This window comes from Mastigoproctus giganteus, chromosome 5 (genome assembly GCF_048544385.1).
Source record: "Mastigoproctus giganteus isolate SK-2022 chromosome 5, ASM4854438v1, whole genome shotgun sequence".
Lineage (NCBI taxonomy): Eukaryota > Metazoa > Arthropoda > Arachnida > Uropygi > Thelyphonidae > Mastigoproctus > Mastigoproctus giganteus.
In genome coordinates this window covers 123,005,929-123,028,400 of record NC_143579.1, presented here as the reverse complement: position 1 = coordinate 123,028,400, position 22,472 = coordinate 123,005,929, and the positions used below count along the sequence as shown (strand labels likewise).

Genomic DNA, 22,472 nt, shown 5'->3' with positions numbered 1-22,472 from the left:
TAATACACTACCTTGAGAATCCTGGATACTTCTTCACAGCAACCTGCTGAATTAGATGGATGTCAAACTTAATATTTGCACAGCCAAGCTTGTTTGGTGAGCCATCTTTGTCAAATATTACTATGGATCTTCCCATCACTAGAAGATAAGAACATTAATGGAAGTCAGAATTATGTATTTATTATTCACAGAGTATTATACAGCACTAATTGTTAAATGATGTGGCCTGTGAGCTCCTGTTCCCCCACAAAACTAAAAAATAAATAAGCTTTATGGTTTAAAAAGTTTGAAGTTAAAAATAAGGTTAAAAAAAGGTTGCAAAACACTTTGGAAAACTGCAAAAACAGTTGAGATTTTTGCAATTTTTTTTATAGGGAATACAAGATTAAATACTTATATAAAAAAAAAGTTTTTGATGTGAATGGGGAGTACAATGTTCAGTCAGTTTGATGTGACATTAAGCACTGGGAAAAACAAAAATAAGAGTATGCTATAAGCCAAATAGCTGTGAAGTATAACAAACAACTATACAGACAAACAGTTATCCATCAAATCAGAATATCTTATAATGGGGACTTACCTAACCAAGATGCAGTTTTAAACTGCATTTTGAATCCAATAGAGAAGGGGTGGCCAAGAAGTCGATCATGGCTTTAATTTTGGTCAATCACAACAAATTTTAAATATATATAAAAAATAGATTAGTCAAAATCTAAATGTTATTATTATGCACCCCACTGCATATGCTTATTACAAATCCATTGAACCACATGACAGCCGCTAGGCTTGTCTAGTGAAAATTCACACAGTTACATTGTGGAGAGCATAGTGTATGTATTGATTCTTATTTAGCTTACTTAATAGTAGTAGTAGTAGTAGTAGTAGTGGCACATGATGCAAGAAAGCAAGTGTAGGAGCTTATGCAGCATCAGCCAAAAAAAAAAAAAAAAAAAAAAACACACCATTCCCTCCAAATGCCTGTCCAGTTCCTCCTTAAATTTATTTAACCTATCAACTTCCACAACGACAGATGGAAGTTTGTTCCAGCAATTAACCACCCGCTGGCTAAAGGCAAATTTCCGCACATCTATTCTACATCTATCCTTTCTTAATTTGAACTTATGTCCCCGTAGGTTGGTAATCTGAAAAAGTGGAAGGATCCCATCAGAATTCAGCATGCTCAACACATTCAAGGCCTTATAGACCTCAATCAGATCACCGCGCAGGTGCCTAGTCTCCAGCCACTGCAATTTGCAGAACTTAAGCCTCTCTTCGTAAGAGAATCCCTTCATTCCCCTCACCAATCGTGTTGCTCTTCTCTGTACACGCTCAAGCAAATCTACATCCTTCCTAAAATGAGGCCTCCAGACCTGTACGCAGTACTCAAGGCGTGGCCTGACCATTGCCTTATACAGAGGGACAATCACCTCCTTTTCCCTGCTAGCAAAATTCCTATATATCATTGACAAAACCCCATGACCTGCCCTAGCAGCCTGTCTGCATTGCTCAGAAAACTTCATATCTGACTGCACAATTACTCCCAGGTCTTTTTCATTTTCTACCACCTTAAGTGTGGTACCACACAGTTGGTACGTTTCTCTGGGGTTACTTCTACCCATATGCAGTACTTTGCATTTGTCAAGGTTGAACTTCAGTTGCCACTTCTTAGCCCATCTGCCCAAATTATCTAGATCCTGTTGCAGTAGCACACTGCCATTACTGTCATTAACAACCCTGCCAACCTTTGTGTCATCTGCAAACTTCGACATTAAGCCTGATATACCTTCATCAATATCATTGATAAATACACAAAACAACAGTGGACCAACACCGAACCCTGTGGGACTCCACTAATAACATTAGTCCACGAAGAGCAGCACCCATTGATTACCACCCTCTGTCTTCTCCCACTTAACCATCCTTTTATCCATTGTAGCAACTTACCCTTAATACCATACTGCTCCAATTTGTACAGTAGTCTTCCATGCGCAACAGTGTCAAAAGCTTTCCTGAAATCCAAGTATATGATATCAAAATTATTTTTTGCATCCAGTTCCTTTGTGACCACATCATAATAACCAATCAAATTTGTCAGACAAGACTTTCCCTTAACAAACCCATGCTGTGTTTGAATTATTGCTGCAGTCTTGTCTAGATGATCCTGCAATGCATCTTTAACCAGTGACTCCATTATTTTACCCGGAACAGAAGTTAAACTAACTGGTCTGTAATTACTCGTGTCACCCTTCGATCCACCTTTGTGAATTGGGGACACATTTGCACATCTCCAGTCCGTGGGAACCTCCCCTGAGTCCAAGGATGCTCTCATAATTATGGCTAAGGGTTTGCTTAGTTGCTTTGCCGCCTCCTTTAAAATAACTGGATAGATCCCATCCACCCCAGGTGCCTTTCTTATGTTTAACTTCAACAATTTCTCCTCCACTGTATTATACATACTGTATTAATAACTGGACAGTATTTATACATTCATTTAATATCCTTTTATATAAAATGAATACTACAAAAAAAGAGTAAAAACATTATTTTCAACAAGAGTAGGAACTAGAATACATTTTTTTGTAATGATAAAAGAAAAATGTTTGATTTGCAATGCTTCCGTGGCTATACCCAAAAGGGGAAATTTTGAAAGGTACTTCAACACACTCCATGGTAAATACCAATCAGATTTTCAGCCTAATAGTGACCTTAGAAGAAATAAATTAAAAGAGCAGAGGTGGTAGATGACTTTCATCAACCGGTGAAATACCACCACTTTGCTTATTGGAGGCTTGAAGTGGTGAAACCCGTGTTTGCTCTCTAGAGCAAAGTTTCCGGCATCCCCTCTCCCCATACTTCTCCTTCAACCCATGCACGGTACTAAGTACTATAGGTTTTGATACCTTTCGTGTTTGGGGTTTTCATTAAAAAAAAAAAAAAAAAAATTATTTGCATAACAAAATTTCTTCATGACACCTAATTTACAATCTAAAGCAGTAACTGTAACATCACTTAAAGTTAGTCATCTTGCAAAAAAATGCAAACCATTTTCTAATGATCAATTCATCAAAGACACATTTTTATAAATAACAGATTCTCTTTTCGAAAATTTTAAGAACAAAAATGAAATTAAGTGCTCTTCAAGATTTGCAATTATCTTGAAATACTGTGATGTGACGCATTGAAAAAATTAGTAAAAATGTGAGTGAACAATTGCGTGCTCATATTGCTAATTGCGTGGCATCCTTTTCTTTACAAGGTGCATTATAGCCACAGTTGCTGATGCACCAAAAAACTCAATTTTCTTTACAACTGGATGAATCTACAGACGTCAGTGATACAGCTCAATTGCTCGTTTTTATTCATATGGTTTTCGATGATTCTGCCACTAGAGAAGAACTGCTGGGTATTGATATATTTAAGGTCTTGATGCATTCAAAAATTTTATTGAAAAAATTAAATTACCACTATTTAAGCTCATATCAATAACAGATGGAGCTAAAGCAATAACGGGGCATCTTAACAGATTCAACACATTGTGCCAAAAGGATGATGAATTCCCACATTTTTTGAGTTACCATTGTAACATCCACCAACAAGTGTTAGTCAGCAAAATATTAAATACTACAAGTGTTATGGACATAGCTTTCAAAATCTTGAATTCCATCAGAGGACAATCTATTCAAAGGAGACTTTTCAAAATGCAACTCGATGAAAATGAACAATATCTGATATTACACACAGATGTGAGGTGGCTGAGTCGGAGTAAGTTTCTACAGAGATTTTGCAATTTGCTGAATGAAATTAAACTTTGTTGATCAAAGGGGAGATGATTATCAACAGCTACAGGATAGGGAGTGCTTGTGTGATCTGGCATTTTTGGCAGATTTTACCAGTAAATTAAGTGATCTGAATTTGGAATTACAATGAAAAGATAAAAATGTGGGTGACACGATTAGTAGTATTTCTGTATATAAATATCAATTTTTGGCAATGGCTAAGGATTTCAAAGAAAAAAAATTCGATCATTTTTCAAATATGCAAGGTCTTTTGTAAAAATATCCTGTTTTTGAATTATACAGTGAGAAATATGTTTCTGAAATTGAGAAAGTTGTGGGTGATTTTGAAATCAGATTCAGTAATTTTAAATATATTTCTTATCCATTTAATGTCGACAGATACAAAACAAATTTCAGAAAAAAAAAAAAAAATACCTGCTGAGATTTTTCACATGGAGAAAATATTGAAAATGAAATTGTTACATTGTGAAACGACATCTTCCTAAAAGCCAGATCATCAGCAAAAGACTTTTGGAAATGTTTGCCGAGAAAAGTACCCAAATGTAAAAAAAGGAACGAACTTTTAAATTCCTGTTTTGGTTCCATATATCTATGTGGGATCAGCCTTTTCGTATCTTTACGGCTGGCCAAACCACAGTATATCCCCAATTTTGAAAGCTTAGCAGATGACATGAAGACAAACTTCACATAAATTAAAAATTTAAATACATATGAATTTAAAATAAGAATTCTGAATTGTATTTAATTTTAAAATTTATAAACAACATTTTTAAATATGTGTTGATTAACTTTTTTAACCACGTGCAATGAAATTCTTGAGATGGTAGATCGCAGCACAATTTGAAGAAAAAAAGTAGATCACATCACAAATTAAGTTGGCCACCCCTGCAATAGAAGACAATGCTGGATGTTACAACATTCTGGAAAAAATTCAATATTGCTGCCTGTATCACTGATATTCATGAGTTGCAGAACAAGATACACTTTGTTCAGCGATGCTTGCTGGAAGCAGCTCTTGGTCAGTAGTTGTAAACAAAGTAGCTGTGTTTCTTTCCACTGATGACAAAGTTCAAGACATCATCCAATTGGCACATCAAATTGGAAGAGAAAGTTTTGTGGACATGTGGCCGCAAGAAGTTGATGAGGTGCTTGCATCTTACAGTCAGGAACTGACCGAAGGCGATCTTGTTGAACTCATCAACTAGGACAACAAACAGGATGAAGTAGAAGTCAGTTCAAAATCTATCCTTAATTTGAAAGCTCTGAGTGAAATAATGAAACTGCAGGAATACTGATAGACCAAGTGGTGGAATGTGATCCTGTAATGGAGAGGAGCCACAAATTCAAAAGAGTGGGTCTGCATCTAGTCCTTACATAAAGATACCAAATGAATTCCAAAACTTAAAAAGGCAAACCAATATCACAGACTTTTTACAGCCCAAGCCTTCTTCCCAATAACATATTTTAGCATTCTATCTTTTGTTCAATCTTGTGTTTTAATGTCAGAATGTTTTGGTTTTTATTAATAATAAAAATTTATTTATTGCTTGTTGATTTCACCAATTTGAAAATTTATATCTAATTTTTTTTTCTTTCTGAACCATGTCCCTAACACTACTTTTTCCACTGAATTATGCATTCTACATTCACAAATGTGGGAATTACTATAATTAAAAAATAATAATGATGATCAACAATAGCAACAAATGAATAAAATAATAAATAAATCAAAATAATAACAATATAAAGGAAGATATAAAAAAGTAGATGATATATAAAAAGTAGATAAGAAAACAGACTTATTATGTGGTTCCTGTAGGTAACTGTCCAATTAACTTTTGAATTTCTTCAAACTGCCAGCTTCAATTGCCAGCAGAGGCAACCTGTCCCAGTAATTAACAACAACCTGCCGGGACTGAAAGATAACTTCCTACAATCCAGTTTTACTTCAGATGATTGCCCTTTTTCCAATCTCACCATGCAGAGGTTGCCTATCTTTGTCTTTTGCATTTTTTTCAGATGAGGTATCCAAACTCACAGTATTCCAAATGCAGTCTTACTGCTTGTGGAATACTGTCTGATAGCATTGCTTTATACAGTTGGATTATGACTAACCTATTTCTACAGGCTATTGTTTGATAAATCATCAATAGGACAGCATAGGCTTTCCTGGCCATCTGTTTACACACCAAGAGCTTCATATCTGCCCGTGTCATATACCTTGCAGATGTCTTTCTTTCTCTACTGTTTTTAATTCAACCCAAAAAAAGTGCATGAATTATTTTGGGGTTTTCATTCCCCAAGTGTAAGACCATACATTTTGCTGCATTAAAACATATGCTGCCACTTTTTTAACCATCCTTATTCAAGCCATCCTGAAGGAGCACTGCTTGACACTGATCATTAATGACTCTCCCAACCTTCACATCATTTGCAAATTTTGACAGTACAACCCCCCCCCTCTCTTCTCTCTCTCTCTCTCTCTCTCTCTCTCTCTCTCTCTCTCTCTCTCTCTCTCTCAATTTTGTTTATAAAAATCAGAACAAACAGTGGTCCAAGAAATTGGTGAAATGGCAAAAGTGGGAAAGACACCCTCTTCTGCCATTTCACCAATCTGAAGAATATTGTTAATCACAACATTGTCTTCTGCCTTGCAGCCACCATGTGATCCATCTTAGAATTTTACCAGTTATCCCAACATGTTTCAGCTTATATAGTAACCTCTCATGAGGGACAGAGACAAATGCCTTGCTAAAATCTAAATAAACTATAATAAAATTGTTCCTACACCCAACAAGAATGTGTCAAAATAGCCAACCAGGTTAGTTAAACTGGATTTTCTCTTAACAAAACCATTTTGTGTATCGTCAGAAGGCAATTTTTTTTTTTAAATCTGAAATGTCCTTATATTGCATTTTAATCATTGCCTCCATGATTCTCCCTAACAATGAAGTTAGACTAACCGATTTGTAGTCACTGACATCATTCTTAGAACCACCTTTATGTTTTGGCAATATGTTATTACTTCTTTAATCCAATGGAATCTGTCTCGATTCCAATGATGCACTTATAATTAATATCAATGGTTCAGTGCATCCTCTGGCTGCCTCCCTCCAAATTATTTTATATGTTCGAGGGGCAACCAGAGGGGGTAATACTCTTGATCTGATTATCAACAGTGATGATTCATGCATTAAGAATTTGCAGATAAAGGAAAAAAAGTGACAGTGATCACAGTCTACTGATGTAGGATTTACTTAAAGATGTAACTACCATCAAGGGTAACAGGAAGAGTTTTTTGTTTCTCAAACTGGAAGATGGAATGCAATGTGCTATCAGCAACAAAACTATGGATAGGATTTCCAGTCAATGGAAGAAGGTCATTAGTATACAAGAGGAAAAGAGTGGGAGAAAGAATTGAATCTTGTAAAACAGCATTAATGGAGAATTTAGAAGACCTTTAAGCCAAACATGATCATGAGTCTTTGAAATGTCAATCACAACTGCTTGAGTTTCACCTGAGAACTTTTCCATTGAATTTGTCCATAGATGAGTAACAAGCCAGTATATCATAATTTGTTCAGCACTGATGGAATCCATATTCACAATCACTGATTAGATGGAAGGTTTCAAGGTAGTTTGAGAGTTGGCAGTTAATGGATTTCTCCATTACTTTAAAAAGAGTAGAAGTGCAATGGGACAATAACTGGATGGGAGGGATTTGTCATCCTTTTTAGGAACTTGCTGGATATGAGTAAAGGTTACAAGCAGAAAAACACAAGAGTATCCTTGGCATCAAGACTGTTGAAACTTCTTCTGACATCCTTTAGACGAGAGTCCACTAGGTGGCCTGATGTGTGAAGTCACGATCTTTTCACGCTCATGTTTATTTGTTATACTAACAAATAAACATGAGTTTATTTGTTAAGTGTTTTTTTCTGAACTGTATGTTAATTAGTTATGCTGTGCATGATGCTGGTTTTCTGTTCTTGATTCCTGACTGCTTCTATATACTGAACCTTGTTCCTAAAGTAAGTTTGGTGAAACTCAAAGCAGCTGCTCTTGACATTTCAAAGGATTTTGATTGTGTTTCATAAAAGTCTTCTAAGTAAGCTTCTATCGTATGGTTTGCCAACTGTTTTTTGTAATTGGGTATCCAGTTTTCTCTGACTGCTCACTGCAGGTGATGGTAGATGGCTGTCTGTGTTTAACTTCTCCACTAATGCTAGTGTTCCCCAAGGTTCAGTTCTTTCTCCCACTCTTTTCCTCTTGTATATTAATTACCTTCCATTGATCAGAAATCCTATCCATAGTTTTGCCGATTATAGAACATTGCATTCCACCTTCCAGTTTGAGAAACCTTGCCCTGCACAAACAGCTTCAACTTCTTGAATACTATTCCTTAAATGCTGATCTCCAGATAATTCTCCAGTCGGGCAAAGAAAACTTAGTTTCATTCCTTCTAAAACTCAATCCTGTCTTATATCTCGCAAAAATGATTTGCCTGATCCTACACTTATCTTCGATGACACTGATTTTTAGGCAAGATCATATATCTCTATTGGAGATTACCGACTTCTAATCTCTCACTTGGCATAAGCACATTACAAACATTGCTTCCTCTGCATCTAAAGACTGGGTTTTCTTGCAAACAGCTGTGCACTCTCTATAAATTGCAAATCCGCCCTATCATGGAATATTGTTTCCGTATCTGGAGTGGTGCCCCCAAAACCTCTCTAAGGCTTCTAGATTTCATTCAAAAGAGGACAGTTAGGTTAATTAATGACTCATCTCTAACAGTCTCTGCATGTCTCATAGACATTCTATTTCTGCTGCATGCCTTTTCTATAAATACTTCCATGGGCACTGTTCTTCTGAATTGGCTTCTATAATTCAATCTTTCTGTTTTCCAAAGCAGTCCAAACACATGCTGCAACCTGTCAACATTCTTTTACTGTTCAACTTCAAACTCACAGAACCAGCTTTTCTTCTTCCTCGTTTATTCATTCAACTTTTGTTTTCTGGAACAACCTTCCTTCATATATATTTCCTGAAAATTACAATCTACAGAAGTTCAAGTCTAATGTTGACAAATATTTTCTTTCATCTGCTCAACCCTCAACCCATGAATGGTACTAAGTACCATAGGTTCTAATACCGCTTGTGTTCGGGACTTTCAGTAAAAAAAAAAAAAAAAAAACTACTTCTGTTAATATACTTCACTGGCTCTGTAATCTGTCTATCAATACAAACAAAAATGTTGTCGAGTCCCCTCCAACTCAAGAACAGCTAATTCTGCATTTAGCAACTGACCTGATAATGATGATACTTCTAGTGATGTTTAGTCTAACAACACTATTGCTTCTCTTAATGTACAACCTTGCAGTCTTCTGAAGAGGTTGGGATCTTCAGAAATTGAGTTTTTAAACTCTCAATGTGACACCTGTGCCTCGCTTGTACAATCTCCATCTGTCTGTGAACATCTTCCGATTCGACTGGTGACATAGCCTCAACTTGATGTTTCTATAAGTGTTGATTCCACATATGACACTCCTATGCAGCAATCTATTGCCTCCACATGGAGTGCTGATCCCACCATTTCTTCTGAAAGTAAAGTTTCCAAAAAAAGGTCTCACCCATCCCTTTGTTTGTTTTCCATCTAAGGAGACTACAGATCTATCATGCAAGGACCTTGAGAATTATTTGTTTAAAGAAGTTAAAGTGACTAAACAAGTGTTCAAAAATGTTCTTCAGTACCGGGCCAGCCCTGAACATGTTTTAAATAAACTTCTCATAGAGAATGCAAAGCTTCAGACTAAACTGGAAGAAAATGAAAATCGTAACTCTCTTCTTACACCCCCTGTTTCCACCACCTTGACTTATGCTCAAGTACTACATGGTTCACCTAGTTTCCCAGTACCTGAATTAAAAGACAATCTCAGAGGCTACCGTTGCTACTAGGTCTGCTTTGGCTTCTGCTCAACAGAATATTATTTTAAAGGCAGGCAAAAACTCTAATCTGGGAAGCAGCCAAGCTGTTAAATCGGAAGTGACCAAGGCATTAAAGGAAATTTGATTGATTTAGAAATTCTTGGCGCAAGAGCTACTGCAGCTAAAATGCACCTGGAAGGTTTTTTACAACAGTTTTGTTTGTATTCATATTTTGCTGTGAATAGTTTCCAAGAGTCACAGAGTGACTATGGCTTACTGCAAAGATTATATTTGGTTTCATATTAGATTATATGAAATTTATTTCCCTGAGAAACTGAAAAACGTCAGCTATGTTTTTTCTATCTTCCAGTATGGTTTTGACAGTGAGGAAGTGATGTTTGATTAACTCTTTGAAGCAGTTTTGGCACTCATCTGCAAAAGCTGGACATGTAATAGTACGTGTTCTACTGTTTGTTGTTGTGTGACAGATAGAGGGGGATCTTCTCCTTGCAAAAGATGACAGTGGCTGAAATGAGCATGTCCTATTCTTAACCTTGCAAGTATCACTTCGTCACGTCTGTTTTGTTGTTTGCTGAATTTCCAATGTTTGGAAATCCAGCAAACTTTTAAAATTTAAACTTTTAATTTGGTGCAATTTGTTATTGTTTAGAACTTGCTATTGCTGTTGCCAGTGGTGTATCCCGCTACTATCAATAACTTTTTTGTAATCTGTGAAAGGAATGGATTCGGGTGCGAAAATGTTGCTGTTGGCTTCCTTAGCAGCTTTATCTGCTTGTTCGTTACCATATATTCCAACATGACTTGGGATCCAGCAAACTCTTATGTTATGACCTTGTTCAAGGAGCTTTGATACTTGGCATTGAATTTGATGGATAGATGAAATTCATGAGTTTGTGGGTAGTAAATGGATGGCCAGTGCTCAAAACAGAAGGAACTGGAAAGTTGCTGGAGAGGCCTTCATCCTGCAGTGGATTTAAAATGGCTGATTATGATGATGATTGAATTTGTTGTTGCAGTGGGTGTTTATTAGAATTGACATTTAGTATAGCCATCGTGGAGCTAAGGGAGTCAGTAAAAAGGATGCTGTTTGGTGAGCTTTTTAATCTCATGTTCACAGGTTTATTGATTCTTTGTTGTTGTTGGTATTGTTGTTCCCATTTTGGTGTAAAAATAATTTCCTGTATGGAATGACCTGGCAGGGATTTTATTTTAGTTGCATAGGAAAGTAATAGATGTCTTCTGATTTGTAGTGGAGGTTCTTGGGGCTCTGCACAGGCGAAGTATGGAAAGCTCCAAGAACTATTCGGAGTGGGCAGTGATGTACTAGGTCAAGCCATCTCAGGGCACTTAGGTCTCGCCGAGTCATAGACTCGGGTACCATAGTCTAACTTGGAACGAATGAGTAGGCGATATAATCATAATAGTATTGTTCTATCCGCTCCCCAGGACACAGTAGACAGAACCTTTAGGATATTCATTTTCTTTAGACACTGAACTCTTAAGTGACTAATGTGCTCCAAAAAGGTTAATTTTATGCCAAAAACAAGCCCTAGAAAATGGACACTATTTTTAACTGGGATGATCTGCCCTTTCAGCCTGAGTTTGGGATCAAGATGGAGACTCCTTTTCCTACAAAAATGTATACATATGGTCATTTGTGTGGAAATTCTGTATCCATTTCTTTCTGTCAATTTTATGACTTTTTTTTATGGCTACTTGCAATTGTTGTTCTATTGTTCTCATATGCTGCGCTTGATAAGAAATGCTGAAGTCATCTGCATAAACAGTTGTGATAACATTGGCTGGTATTTGTTCTGTTATTGTGCTGAAGTGTGCTGCAAAAAGTGTGGCACTTAGTACGGATTATTGAGGGACCCCTTCTTCCTGAGAAGTTCTGGAAAGTGTATTGTTAAGTCGAACTTGGAATGTTCGATTTTTAAGAAAATTGCTTATGTATAGAGGTAGGTGTCCTCTTGTTGGTGTAGTCCTCTAAGGATACCATACTGCCATGTAGTAACATACGCTTTCTCAATATCAAAATTAACTATGATTTGATGATGTTTTCTGAGGAAAATGTTTCTTACCTGACTTTCCACATGTATATGTACATCTAAGGTAGAGCAATTTTTCTGAAAGGCATATTGTGCAGGATTGAGAAGGTTATTGCTTTCTAGATACCATGTTAGTCTATTATTGACAATTTTCTCCAAGATCTTGCCCAAGCAGCTGGTCAAAGCGATAGGGCGATAGTTCTGTGGGTCTGATTTGGTCTTTTCCCTGTTTTGGGAAAGCTAGTATTATTGTGTGGTGCCATTGGTCTGGAAATGTATTTTCAAGGTATATTTTATTAAATAAATCTAACAGGGCTAATTGAGATTGTATCATTGCATAATGTATTTCATTGGGACCAACTGCACTGTTTCGTCTGTGCAAAGTTTTCGCCGAGCACATTGATGATATCTGAGGTATTTGTGATTTTGATTTGGTAGTTGTTGGCGCATCAGCTTCTGTGGCCATATTGCACCTCCCAAGGTTTTTGCAGTACTTTGATCCAAGCCCGAGGCGGGAATCGAACCCGCGACCTTTGGGTTGCCGGGCAGGTACTTTACCCACTCGGCTAGCCCGGTCGGCGAGGTATTTGTGAGTAACTGTCGTTTCCAATTTAGTAGTGGCAATGGTTTTATTTGGGAATTGTTTATCATCCTTCTGATTTTCTTCCAGATAAGTGTAGCAGGTGTGGAAATAGTTATAGTGGATGCAAATTTGATCCAACTCACTTTTTTGCTGATTTTGTGCACTCTCCTGACCTTAGCTCTGGCTCTTTTGAATTGTATCAGATTGTCCATTGTTTGATTTTTGCAAAAGTGATTCCAGGCTCTATTTCTCTCTTTTTTAGCTTCCTGACACTTGCTGTTCCACCATGGTTTTGGATATATTCTAATGTTAGAAGACGTTGTCTTACGCAATTGGAGGCTAGTAGGGGCCAGACGTGTTCAAAGCCGCTAAGTGGATTTTTCTTATTTATTGATTTGAAATTGTTTTTCTAAAACTTTTGATTTAAATTTAGTAGTATAGCATTATTTTGTGATATTTCTGATTAATCCAGTGTATTTATTCTTTACTCGGCCTTGTAATTGCATAAAAGTATCGGTAAGGGTATCAAATCCACGTGTTATAAGTTACAACTCTGCCGAACAAGATGTTTTTTAGCCATATTTAGCTGCTTATTGAATATTTTTTACATCAAATTATTTTTTGTAAGTAGCTTATAGACCTAGTAAGGATCTATAGTTTATTCTGAATCGAGACAGCAAGATTTAAAAGTTAATTAATACTTAAGTGTCCATAGATTACCGTTCGTAAATTCCCGCCTTTGTCTTTGTCATACGATCGTTATATATCGAACCTAGTTAGCGTTAGTATAGTATAGGTTATAATAGTTTCAGCGATCAGTAAAATCTATTAAACTTGTTGAACTTCGTTGACATTTAAATTGCACTTTAACTAAATGCATATACCGAATTAGATTACAAACGTAACATAATTAATTAATACATAACTGATATGGAAGTTATATAAAGGGAACTCGGAGATAGTTAATACTTGACACTAAAAAATATATATACCATTATAACTGTGTTGGGAGATAAGTTAGGGTTATAAACTGAAATTGAAATTTTATTTAAATTAAAAGTAATCATGACTCAGACCAGAGCAGCAAAACAAAAGGCTCAAGCTAATGGAAGTGCTGTGGCTCAGAGGAGAACTGAGGGGGACAGTTGCCTTCTGAATCACAGCCTTTGCATGATGTTTGTGGAGCATTCAGGTATGGGACATGATATTGCCATGGGGGATGTCTTTGTGTGTTCACGATGCAAGGAGTGTATCGAAATCAGGCAACAACTCAGTTCTTATGGGCCTATATGAGAGCTAGAAGGACAGGGTGGATGCCCTCGAAGGAACTAAATTGAGGGGCCCATCAAGCTCTCAGCTGCCCACATCAACGCCAGAGCTTGCACTTGGTCATCGTGAAACAGAGCGGCAACCCCAAGGCAGAATGCGCTGGTCCCAAAGGAACTAGTAGTTGTTGGTGACTCTATTGTCAGGGAAACGGGGAACATGCTTTGTAAAAAGGATAGGTGGAACAGGACCAGGGTATGTCTGCCAAGGGCAAAGGTTGATGACGTTGTAGAGCAGATATCATGTTTTAAGGGCACAAAAGGTGATATAGTTGTACACGTTGGCACTAATGATATCAAGAGTAGGAGACCGGCAGAATTGCTTAACAAGTACAGGTCACTGTTGAAAAAAAGCCATGAAATAGGGTTGAATTTGAAAGTGTCTGCAATTCTGCCCAGACACGATAGGAGGGAGTATATGATGAGAGCCTTGTCGATCAATTCGGCCCTGGAAAGATTGTGCAAGGCTCAAGGGGTAGAATTTTTTTTCAGCCTGGACTGTACTTGTTAACAGGAGAGATTGCTACTACAGGGATGGGATACACTTAAATAGAAAGGGTGCAAGAATATTTGCTGATGCTATCGAGGCAGTGTTAGGTGGGTTGGAAAACTGCTAGCTTGGAGGGGTACAAAGACGAATAGATTAACAGTAGCCACTGGCAGAGGTGAAAGAGATTCTTGAACTGCTTCTATTGGAATGAGCAGAAGCCTGAAAAACAAGATTCAGGATATTTCAGAGACTGCTGGGAGTCATTGCGGTACAAGTAAACACATGGGTTGTGTTAGGGTAGCTAAGAATAGAAATAGGTGCATGTATACTTGCATGTACACCAATGCTAGGAGTTTAGTAAACAAATTTGATGAATTTGAGGTATTGCTCAAAATATCAAAGGCAGATATTGTTGGGATATCAGAGACTTGGTGTCACACAGATATAAGGAATGCAGAACTGGAATTTGGGGAGTACGTCTACAGAAAGGATAGACTGGATAGGAAGGGAGGAGGGGTTATGCTATTAGTTAAGAAATACATAAAATCCAAGGAAGTGAAGCCAGTGGACATCGCTGGACAGTGCAGTGTCGAGTCAGTTTGGTGTGACATAAGCATTGGGAGATCAAAATTGAGAGTAGGAGTGTGCTATAGGCCTAATGACTCTGATGAGTATAATAAGAAACTGTACAGGGAAACAGAGTGGGCCAGTAAATCAGAGAGTCTTATAATGGGAGATTTTAATTTCCCAGATATTGACTGGAGTTTGGGTGCTGGTCACTCACACACTAGCAAGGCTTTTGTGGATTTATTGGATGATTGTTTTCTACATCAGCATGTTCGGGAGGCAACTAGAGGGAGGAATACTCTTGATTTGATTATCAGCAGTGATTCTTCATGCATTAAGAATCTGCAGATAAATGAACCACTAGGTGGCAGTGATCACAGTGTGCTGAAGTGGGATTTACTCAAAGAGATAACTACCATTAGGGGTAAAGGGAAGGGTTATTGCTTTCGTAAAGGCGACTACGATGGACTGAGACAGTATTTAAATTCTATACAGTGGGACCAACTGATGATGTTACCAACAGCAAATGCAAAATGGGAAGCATTCAAAGAACTTATCTTGGAAGCTGTTAGGCTTTACATACCAACTAAGAAATATTGTTCGAGGTTTAGGCCTATTATTATTAGCTATATGGTGCAAGGAAGCCTGAGGCTTATGCTGCACCAGCAAAAAAGAAAAAAAAAAAAAAATCCCGAGTTACCCTGAGAGAGAGAGAGAGAGAGAGAGAGAGAGAGAGTTTGAGTTTGATTTGGGTTTTATTGGCGCATTAGCAACTTAGGCTATAATGCGCCAAGACCAGGTCATGTATAAAAGAATAAACTTTCAGTGACCTAATTAATTAGGTCACTATGTCAAAAAATTTAGCAAATGTATAAAAGGTAAATCAACAAAATTTCACAATAAAATGTAAATTTTATATATAAGCGAAAACGTTTATTGATTTTAAAAAGCTAAAAACAGCAGACACGTGGTCATTGTCGGATAAAATCTGGCTGAGTGTATAAGGCTCAGCCAGATGACTAAAAGCGGTAAAATAAAAATCACGTTCAGGGGTAAAACGTGGACACACGGTTAAAATGTGATAAATAGTTAAAATGGTGCCGCAGTTCTCGCACATAGGACAGTCATCTGCCCTCAGCAGAAAAGCATGTGTAAGATGACTGCGGAGGCGAGCTAAAACAACTTCCTCTCTGCGGTTCCTGCGCAGACTAGACTGCCAATGTCCGATTACAGGCTTTATCTGATAGAGCTTGTTTGTGACTTGCTCATGCCAAGATTGTTGCCATTGGGAATTAATCTTTTGGTGTATTATTTGCCTGTAGTCTGTATAGGGGACTAACAGGCAATACGTGTTTTGGGGTTCTGGTGATCTGGCCGCAGCATCAGCCAGTTCATTTCCCCTGATCCCAATGTGGCTTGGGATCCAGCAGAAACGGATATCGAGTGAACTCTCAAACAAAGAATGTAAAGTCTGCTGAACCCGGGTCAATATTGGATGAGGATTATATCTCATCCCCGATAAAGCCTGCAGTGTACTTGAAGAGTCAGTGTACACCATACATCTTTGATGCTTCCGGGTTTTAATGTGGTCCAAGGCTAGCTCTATAGCATACAACTCAGCTGTATATATGCTGCATTCGAGGGGAATCTTCCCAGATATAGTACAATCTGGAAAGACAGCAGCAGATCCTACAGACAACTCTGACTTCGAGCCATCAGTGAACACAGGCAAGAAATCAGAGTAATCGGATCGATGGGCAGCATAGAGTTGTTGGTAGACAGAGGACGGAGTTATGGCTTTACCCCAACTTTTTATGGAGAAGTCACATGATGGTAAGCGAGCATGCCAGGGTGGAAGTAGATGCCTTGGTGACTTTGCAACATTGTCTACCGTAATGTTGAGCTCTCTGAGCAGATCTTGGACACGGATGCCAAAGGATCGGTTAGCAGTCTGACGGGTTTTATAAAGCGTTTCCCATCGTGGCTCAAAAACACAAGCCCACGTTGGGTTGTCTGGCAGGGATTTTAGTTTGAAGGTATAGTTTAGCGACAATTGCTTTCGTCGGAGCAATAGTGGTGGTTCACCTGCTTCGACGTATAAACTCTGGACGGGAGATGTTCTGAATGCTCCAGTTGCAGTACGGATGGCTTGGTGGTGCAGTGGGTCTAGCCACCGTAGTACGCTATTTCTAGCCGATGCGTACACTTGGGACCCATAGTCTAATTTTGAACGAACAAGTGTACGATAAAGACGCAGTAAAGTGCATCGGTCTGCCCCCCATTTATTTGAGGAGATGGCACGAAGGAGATTCAATCCCCTCGTGCACCTTGTTCGCAGTTGACGGATATGTGGTAAAAATGTCAACTTCTTATCGAATGTGAGACCTAAGAATTTTGTCTCAGGTACTACTGGAATGATGTGTTGTCCAAGTTTGAGTTCTGGTTCAGGGTGAAGGTTCCGTTTGCGACAAAAATGTACGCAGACGGTCTTCTGTGGTGATAGCCTGAAACCATTAGCCATTGCCCAAGTTTTTACATGGTCAATGGCATGCTGCAATTGTCGTTCAATAACCCTCATGTTGCATGACTGACAGAAGATGGTAAAGTCATCAACAAAGAGGGCGCTGTTTACGGTTCGAGGAAGTTGTTCAGTAATAGAATTAACTTTGATAGCGAAAAGCGTAACACTTAACACTGACCCTTGGGGGACTCCTTCTTCTTGACAAAAAGATTGAGAATAAACAGAGCCGACACGAACTTGGAATGACCGGTTCAATAAGAAATTTTTAATGAAGAAGGCTAGATGGCCCCTCAGACCCAGATCATGGATATCCTTTAAGATTCCAAATCTCCAGGCCGTGTCATACGCTTTTTCGATATCAAAGAAAATTGACACCAGGTGTTCACGTTTAAGGAAAGCATCTCGGATAGATGTTTCCAGTCTTATAAGATGGTCAAGTGTTGACCTGTTCCTTCGGAAACCACATTGAACTTTGGAAAGGAGGTCATTCCCTTCTAAATACCACATGAGACGGGCATTCACCATCCTTTCCAGGATCTTGCACAAGCAGCTTGTCAAAGCAATGGGACGGTAATTACTCGGAGATTTTGGATCTTTTCCTGGTTTTGGAAACGCAAGCACGATTGCCTTATGCCAGGAGTCCGGAAACTCATCTTCAAGATAAACTCTGTTGTACAAACAGAGCAACTGATCCAGAGATTGAGACGAAAGATGTTTTATCATCTCATAATGGATGTCATCCGGCCCTACGGCACTCGCCTGGGATAGTGATAGTGCCGCTTTCATTTCCCATTCAGTGAAGGGTTGATTGTATGCTTCACAGTTCTTTGACGACAATTTCAAAGGTTGCCTTTCAACATTTTGTTTGAGGGCCAGAAACTCAGGATGGTAAGATGTTTTGGCAGACACTTTAGCAAATACCTCCCCAAGAGTATTTGCAATTGCAGTTTGGTCTGCAATTGCAGATCCATTATACTCCAGAATCGAAAAAGGGTGGGATATATATTTCCCCTTCATTTTTCGGACTTTATCCCACACAAGCTTAGATGATGAAGCCTGATTGATAGAAGATGTGAATTTGATCCAAGATTCCTTCTGACTCTGACGTCTTACGTAACGTGCTTTCGCACGTGCACGTTTGAATGTTATTAAGTTATCTGCGGTGGGGTACCGGCGAAAAATACCCCACGCCTTGTTTTGAGACTTTCTTGCTGCAGTGCAATAGGAATTCCACCAGGGTTTTGGAAATGGTGGAAACCGAGACGAAGTCTTTGGTATTGCAATTGCCGCTGCTAGGACAACAGCGTCTGTAATGTACTTTACCGCGTCATTAATCGGTTCCTTGCTGACTGTGTTGATATCAAATAATGCTAGATTTTTGAAGGCATTCCAGTCAGCGTGACCGATCTTCCACCGTGGCACCCTGGACGGGTGGCATGGTCTCCCTTTACAAAGGGTGGATATCACGGGGAAGTGGTCACTGCCATAAATATTGTCTTCAACCTCCCATGTACACATGGGAAGGAGAGAGGGCGAGCATATAGAGAGATCGATCGCGGTAAATGTACGGGTAGGCATGTGGCAAAAGGTGTTAAGTCCAACATTTAGAAGGGCCAGGTCATTGTTTTCAAGCATGTGCTCTATAGTCCGACCCCTTCCATTAATGTCTACACTACCCCACAGAGTATTGTGTCCATTAAAATCCCCTAGTAACAGAAAAGGTGGCGGCAATTGTCTAATGAGATCATCAAGGTCTGCCTGGGGGATGTCATTCCCAGGTGGCAAATAGATGGAACAAACAGTTAAAAGAAACCCTACAGTAACTTGAACTGCTACAGCCTCTAAGTTGGTGGTAAGTGGTGTAGCTTGAAATGGGATGTGGTTACCCACAAGGATTGCGACGCCTCCGTGGGCAGGTCCATCCGCATCTCTGTCTTTTCGTATAACGAAAACGTTACGCAAGTATGGGTCCTCATTTGCCTTTAAATACGTCTCCTGTAAGCAAAAGCAAGTAGGCTCATGCTTACTCAGGAGCGCCTTGATGTCGTCACTATTTCGACGGAATCCACGACAATTCCATTGTAGAAATTTAAACTTTCCCATTATTTGGATTTGTTGGGTCCATCAGGTGGTTTCCGAAGGGCTGAGGGCTTCATTTTCTCAGTCCTGGCTTTATCTTTCTTTGGAAACACAGGTCTTTGGCCTGTGTCCATATCTTCTTCTGCAAAGATTTCCAGAACTGGGTCATCCGATACCTCCTTATCCTCGACATCCATTGTTTCTCGTATTGCAGGTGATCCTTCCGATGTTTGCACCTTTACTTTACCACTTGGTTTTGGTAGTGGTGGAGCATTAGGAGGTACGGAAATAGGAGTGGCAGCTGACTGTGTTTTTTGGGTGGGCTTTTGTGAATGCAATAAATAGCGTGCAATCGGAGTAAATGACTCTTTTGGTGGTATAGTCATCTCCATTTGTGTACCGATGGTGCACTTTGCAGAAACCTTCTGGGCGTATGAAGGTTTCCCGCTATTTATTGGTTGAATGCGTTTTCTGGCCTCCTGATAGGATATGTTCAGTTCTGTTTTTATTTTTTGAATTTCTTTCTCGTCCTTCCACTTCTGGCATGCTCTAGAATAGGCAGGGTGTTCTCCTTGGCAATTTATACAAATTGGTTTGGAAGCTGAACACTCCTTGCTCTCGTGGTCTTTCGTACCACATCGAGCGCAGGCAGGATTACCACGACAAGCTGTTTGTGAATGGCCATATTTCTGACATCTAAAACACCTCAGTGGGTTCGGAATGTAAAGCCGCACTGGGCAGTTTAAGTAGCCTGCCTTAATGGAACTTGGAGGCCGTGGGGTGTTAAATGTTATGATGAGAACTCGGGTAGGGACGAGATTCCCATCCTTCCGCATTGATATTCTCTTGACAGCCGTCACTCCTTGGTCTTTTAATTCAGAGCAGATCTCTTCTTCAGAAACGTGAAGAAGATCCCACTCTGAAATGACACCTCGTGAAGAGTTCAATGTTTTGTGGGGTGTTACGCTAATCGGTATTCCCCCTATGGATGTCGCGTTGAGGATTTTTTCTGCTTGCTTCGTGCTTGAAGCTTCGACTAAAAGATCGCCAGAACGCAGCCGTTTTACGGTTTTCGGTGATCCAGCCAACCCTTCTAATCCTTTCTGGATGAAGAAGGGTGACATCTTCCCAATTGACTGCTCTCCGATAGAATGGAGAATGAGGAATAGCGGTGTTATAGATGGTGTTTTATCCTCAGTTCTGGCTCTTTTGGCATTGTTGGTGTCAGTATTATCGTCTCGGTTAGGTAGGGGCCTTGTTGGGGCCCCAGAAGAAGAATTTAAATTACTCATATGAGTAAAGAAAAAATGTCTGATGCCTAAGTACCTCACCCACCACGGAGCCCTACGAGGGGGCGCCCATCCGTGAACTAGCAGGTACTGCGTACACGAATGGGACGCCGAGTTCGCTTAGAACACCATACCCACGTTACCAATAAGTCTTTATCCCGTCCCAGGACCATAGGGAGGGAGACTTATTGGAACGCAGTTGACCCTAGCAGTATAATACCACCCGCCGATTGATCCCAGTCGAGCCGGTCCGGGACCACCCGTCTCGTCGAAGCAGGGGCCAAAGTGGTGTATTGAAGCTGGGCCCCTCAACCACCAGGATCCCCCTTTCCGCTTCCACGGGTCGCGGCGCACGGCTGCACACGCCGGATTCCAACGATGTAACCCTGGAACCAAGGTATGGGCGTTAGATCCCAGTGATGCTAATCTGGAAACCCAGCAGCATCACTGGGAGGTCCCCTCACCACGTACAGGTGCCCAACGTTGAGGGGGAGAGAGAGAGAGAGAGAGAGAGAGAAGGGAATCACCAAGAAAGAGAAGAATGATAATATCCAGCTCAGGATCCTGGGTGTGCCAAGCCCAAACTCACCAGATGTGAGCCCCTGGATAACACAGTACTTCTATAACATAGTTTCACTCTAACACGATTGATAAATTGTGGTAATCCTCACACAACACAGTTTCAATCTAACATGGTTAGAGAATTTCAGCAAACCTCACACAACACGGTTTCAATCTAACATGGTTAGAAAATTTTGGCAAAACTCAAATAACAGGGTATTTTTGAGCTTATACTAGATGTCATTTCTATTATGTTAGATATAATTTTTCAACATTTCCACTCTTTTTGAATCCCCGCTGTTGACCCGCTAGTCAAAAAATATTGAGAAATCCCTGTATTTTATTTAGTTGGGAAATCCCCTTGTTATGTTCTGTGCTATTGCACTTTTGCTTTTTGAACTTGTGGAAAAATTTAGATTTCAAAGTTTTATTACTATTGGATAGCATGCCAGGCCATCAAAAAGATTAAGTCAACCAAATGTTGAAGTTGTTTCTACAGTTGTACTAGGTTAATACAATTTCTTTCATTCAGCCATTAGATCAAGCCATTATATCCACCTTTAAAACTCATTACATCACAAAATCGTTGCAATAGATTTTGGAAAAAATTTATTCCAAATCTATTGAAGTAATGGAAGCATGGAAACATTTCTCAATTTTGGACTGTATCAGAATCATAGCTTTATCGCTCAAAGTAAAACCGTCAACGTTAAATGCATGTTGAAATATGTATGGCCAGAGTCAGTTCATTCAAGAAATATGGTCGAACCAGCAGAAAACGGAATCTGTGCGATAGTAGAACTTGCTACGTCGATAGGAGGAAAAGGTTTTGATGATGTGACTACTGAAGCCCTTGTGGATAGCACAGTTGATAGAATCGCCCTCCTCCCGAAACTGGGCGGAAAATACCTGATTCCGAATCCCATCAATGATGGTAGGAATTTTTATGGGTCTTTTTCACAAAGTGGCTGAGTTAGTCGGGCTCAGGCGGGGGTAGCATGGTTTTTTTCGTCCAGCAAAACAGAAAATTGACCTCGGGATACAAAATTTATAGACAATATATGCAGAGCAACATGGCCTTAGTTGCCGATGCTCCTAAAAAATAATAAAAAAATATATATACATGATTACTGAAGACATTCAAGAATTACTGGTAGAAAAAGAGGCTGGCGAAGCAGATTTGGTGGAAATCGCATCCGAGGAGAGGCAAATCAAATAACTTCAGAGGATGACAAGTGCAGAAGAAAATTCTGAACT

The 22,472-nt window shown here is 39.3% G+C and overlaps 1 protein-coding gene across 1 annotated transcript in view; it reads right to left on the bottom strand.

Moving 5' to 3' along the window:
• The window catches only part of LOC150085675 (uncharacterized), a 252,562-nt gene that overhangs the window by 51,488 nt on the left and 178,602 nt on the right, over positions 1–22,472 (bottom strand). The window contains exon 7 of the mRNA XM_090374182.1: positions 12–138. Within this exon, the coding sequence (XP_090230308.1) occupies positions 12–138 (127 nt within the window). The remainder of the gene's footprint in view (positions 1–11; positions 139–22,472) is intronic.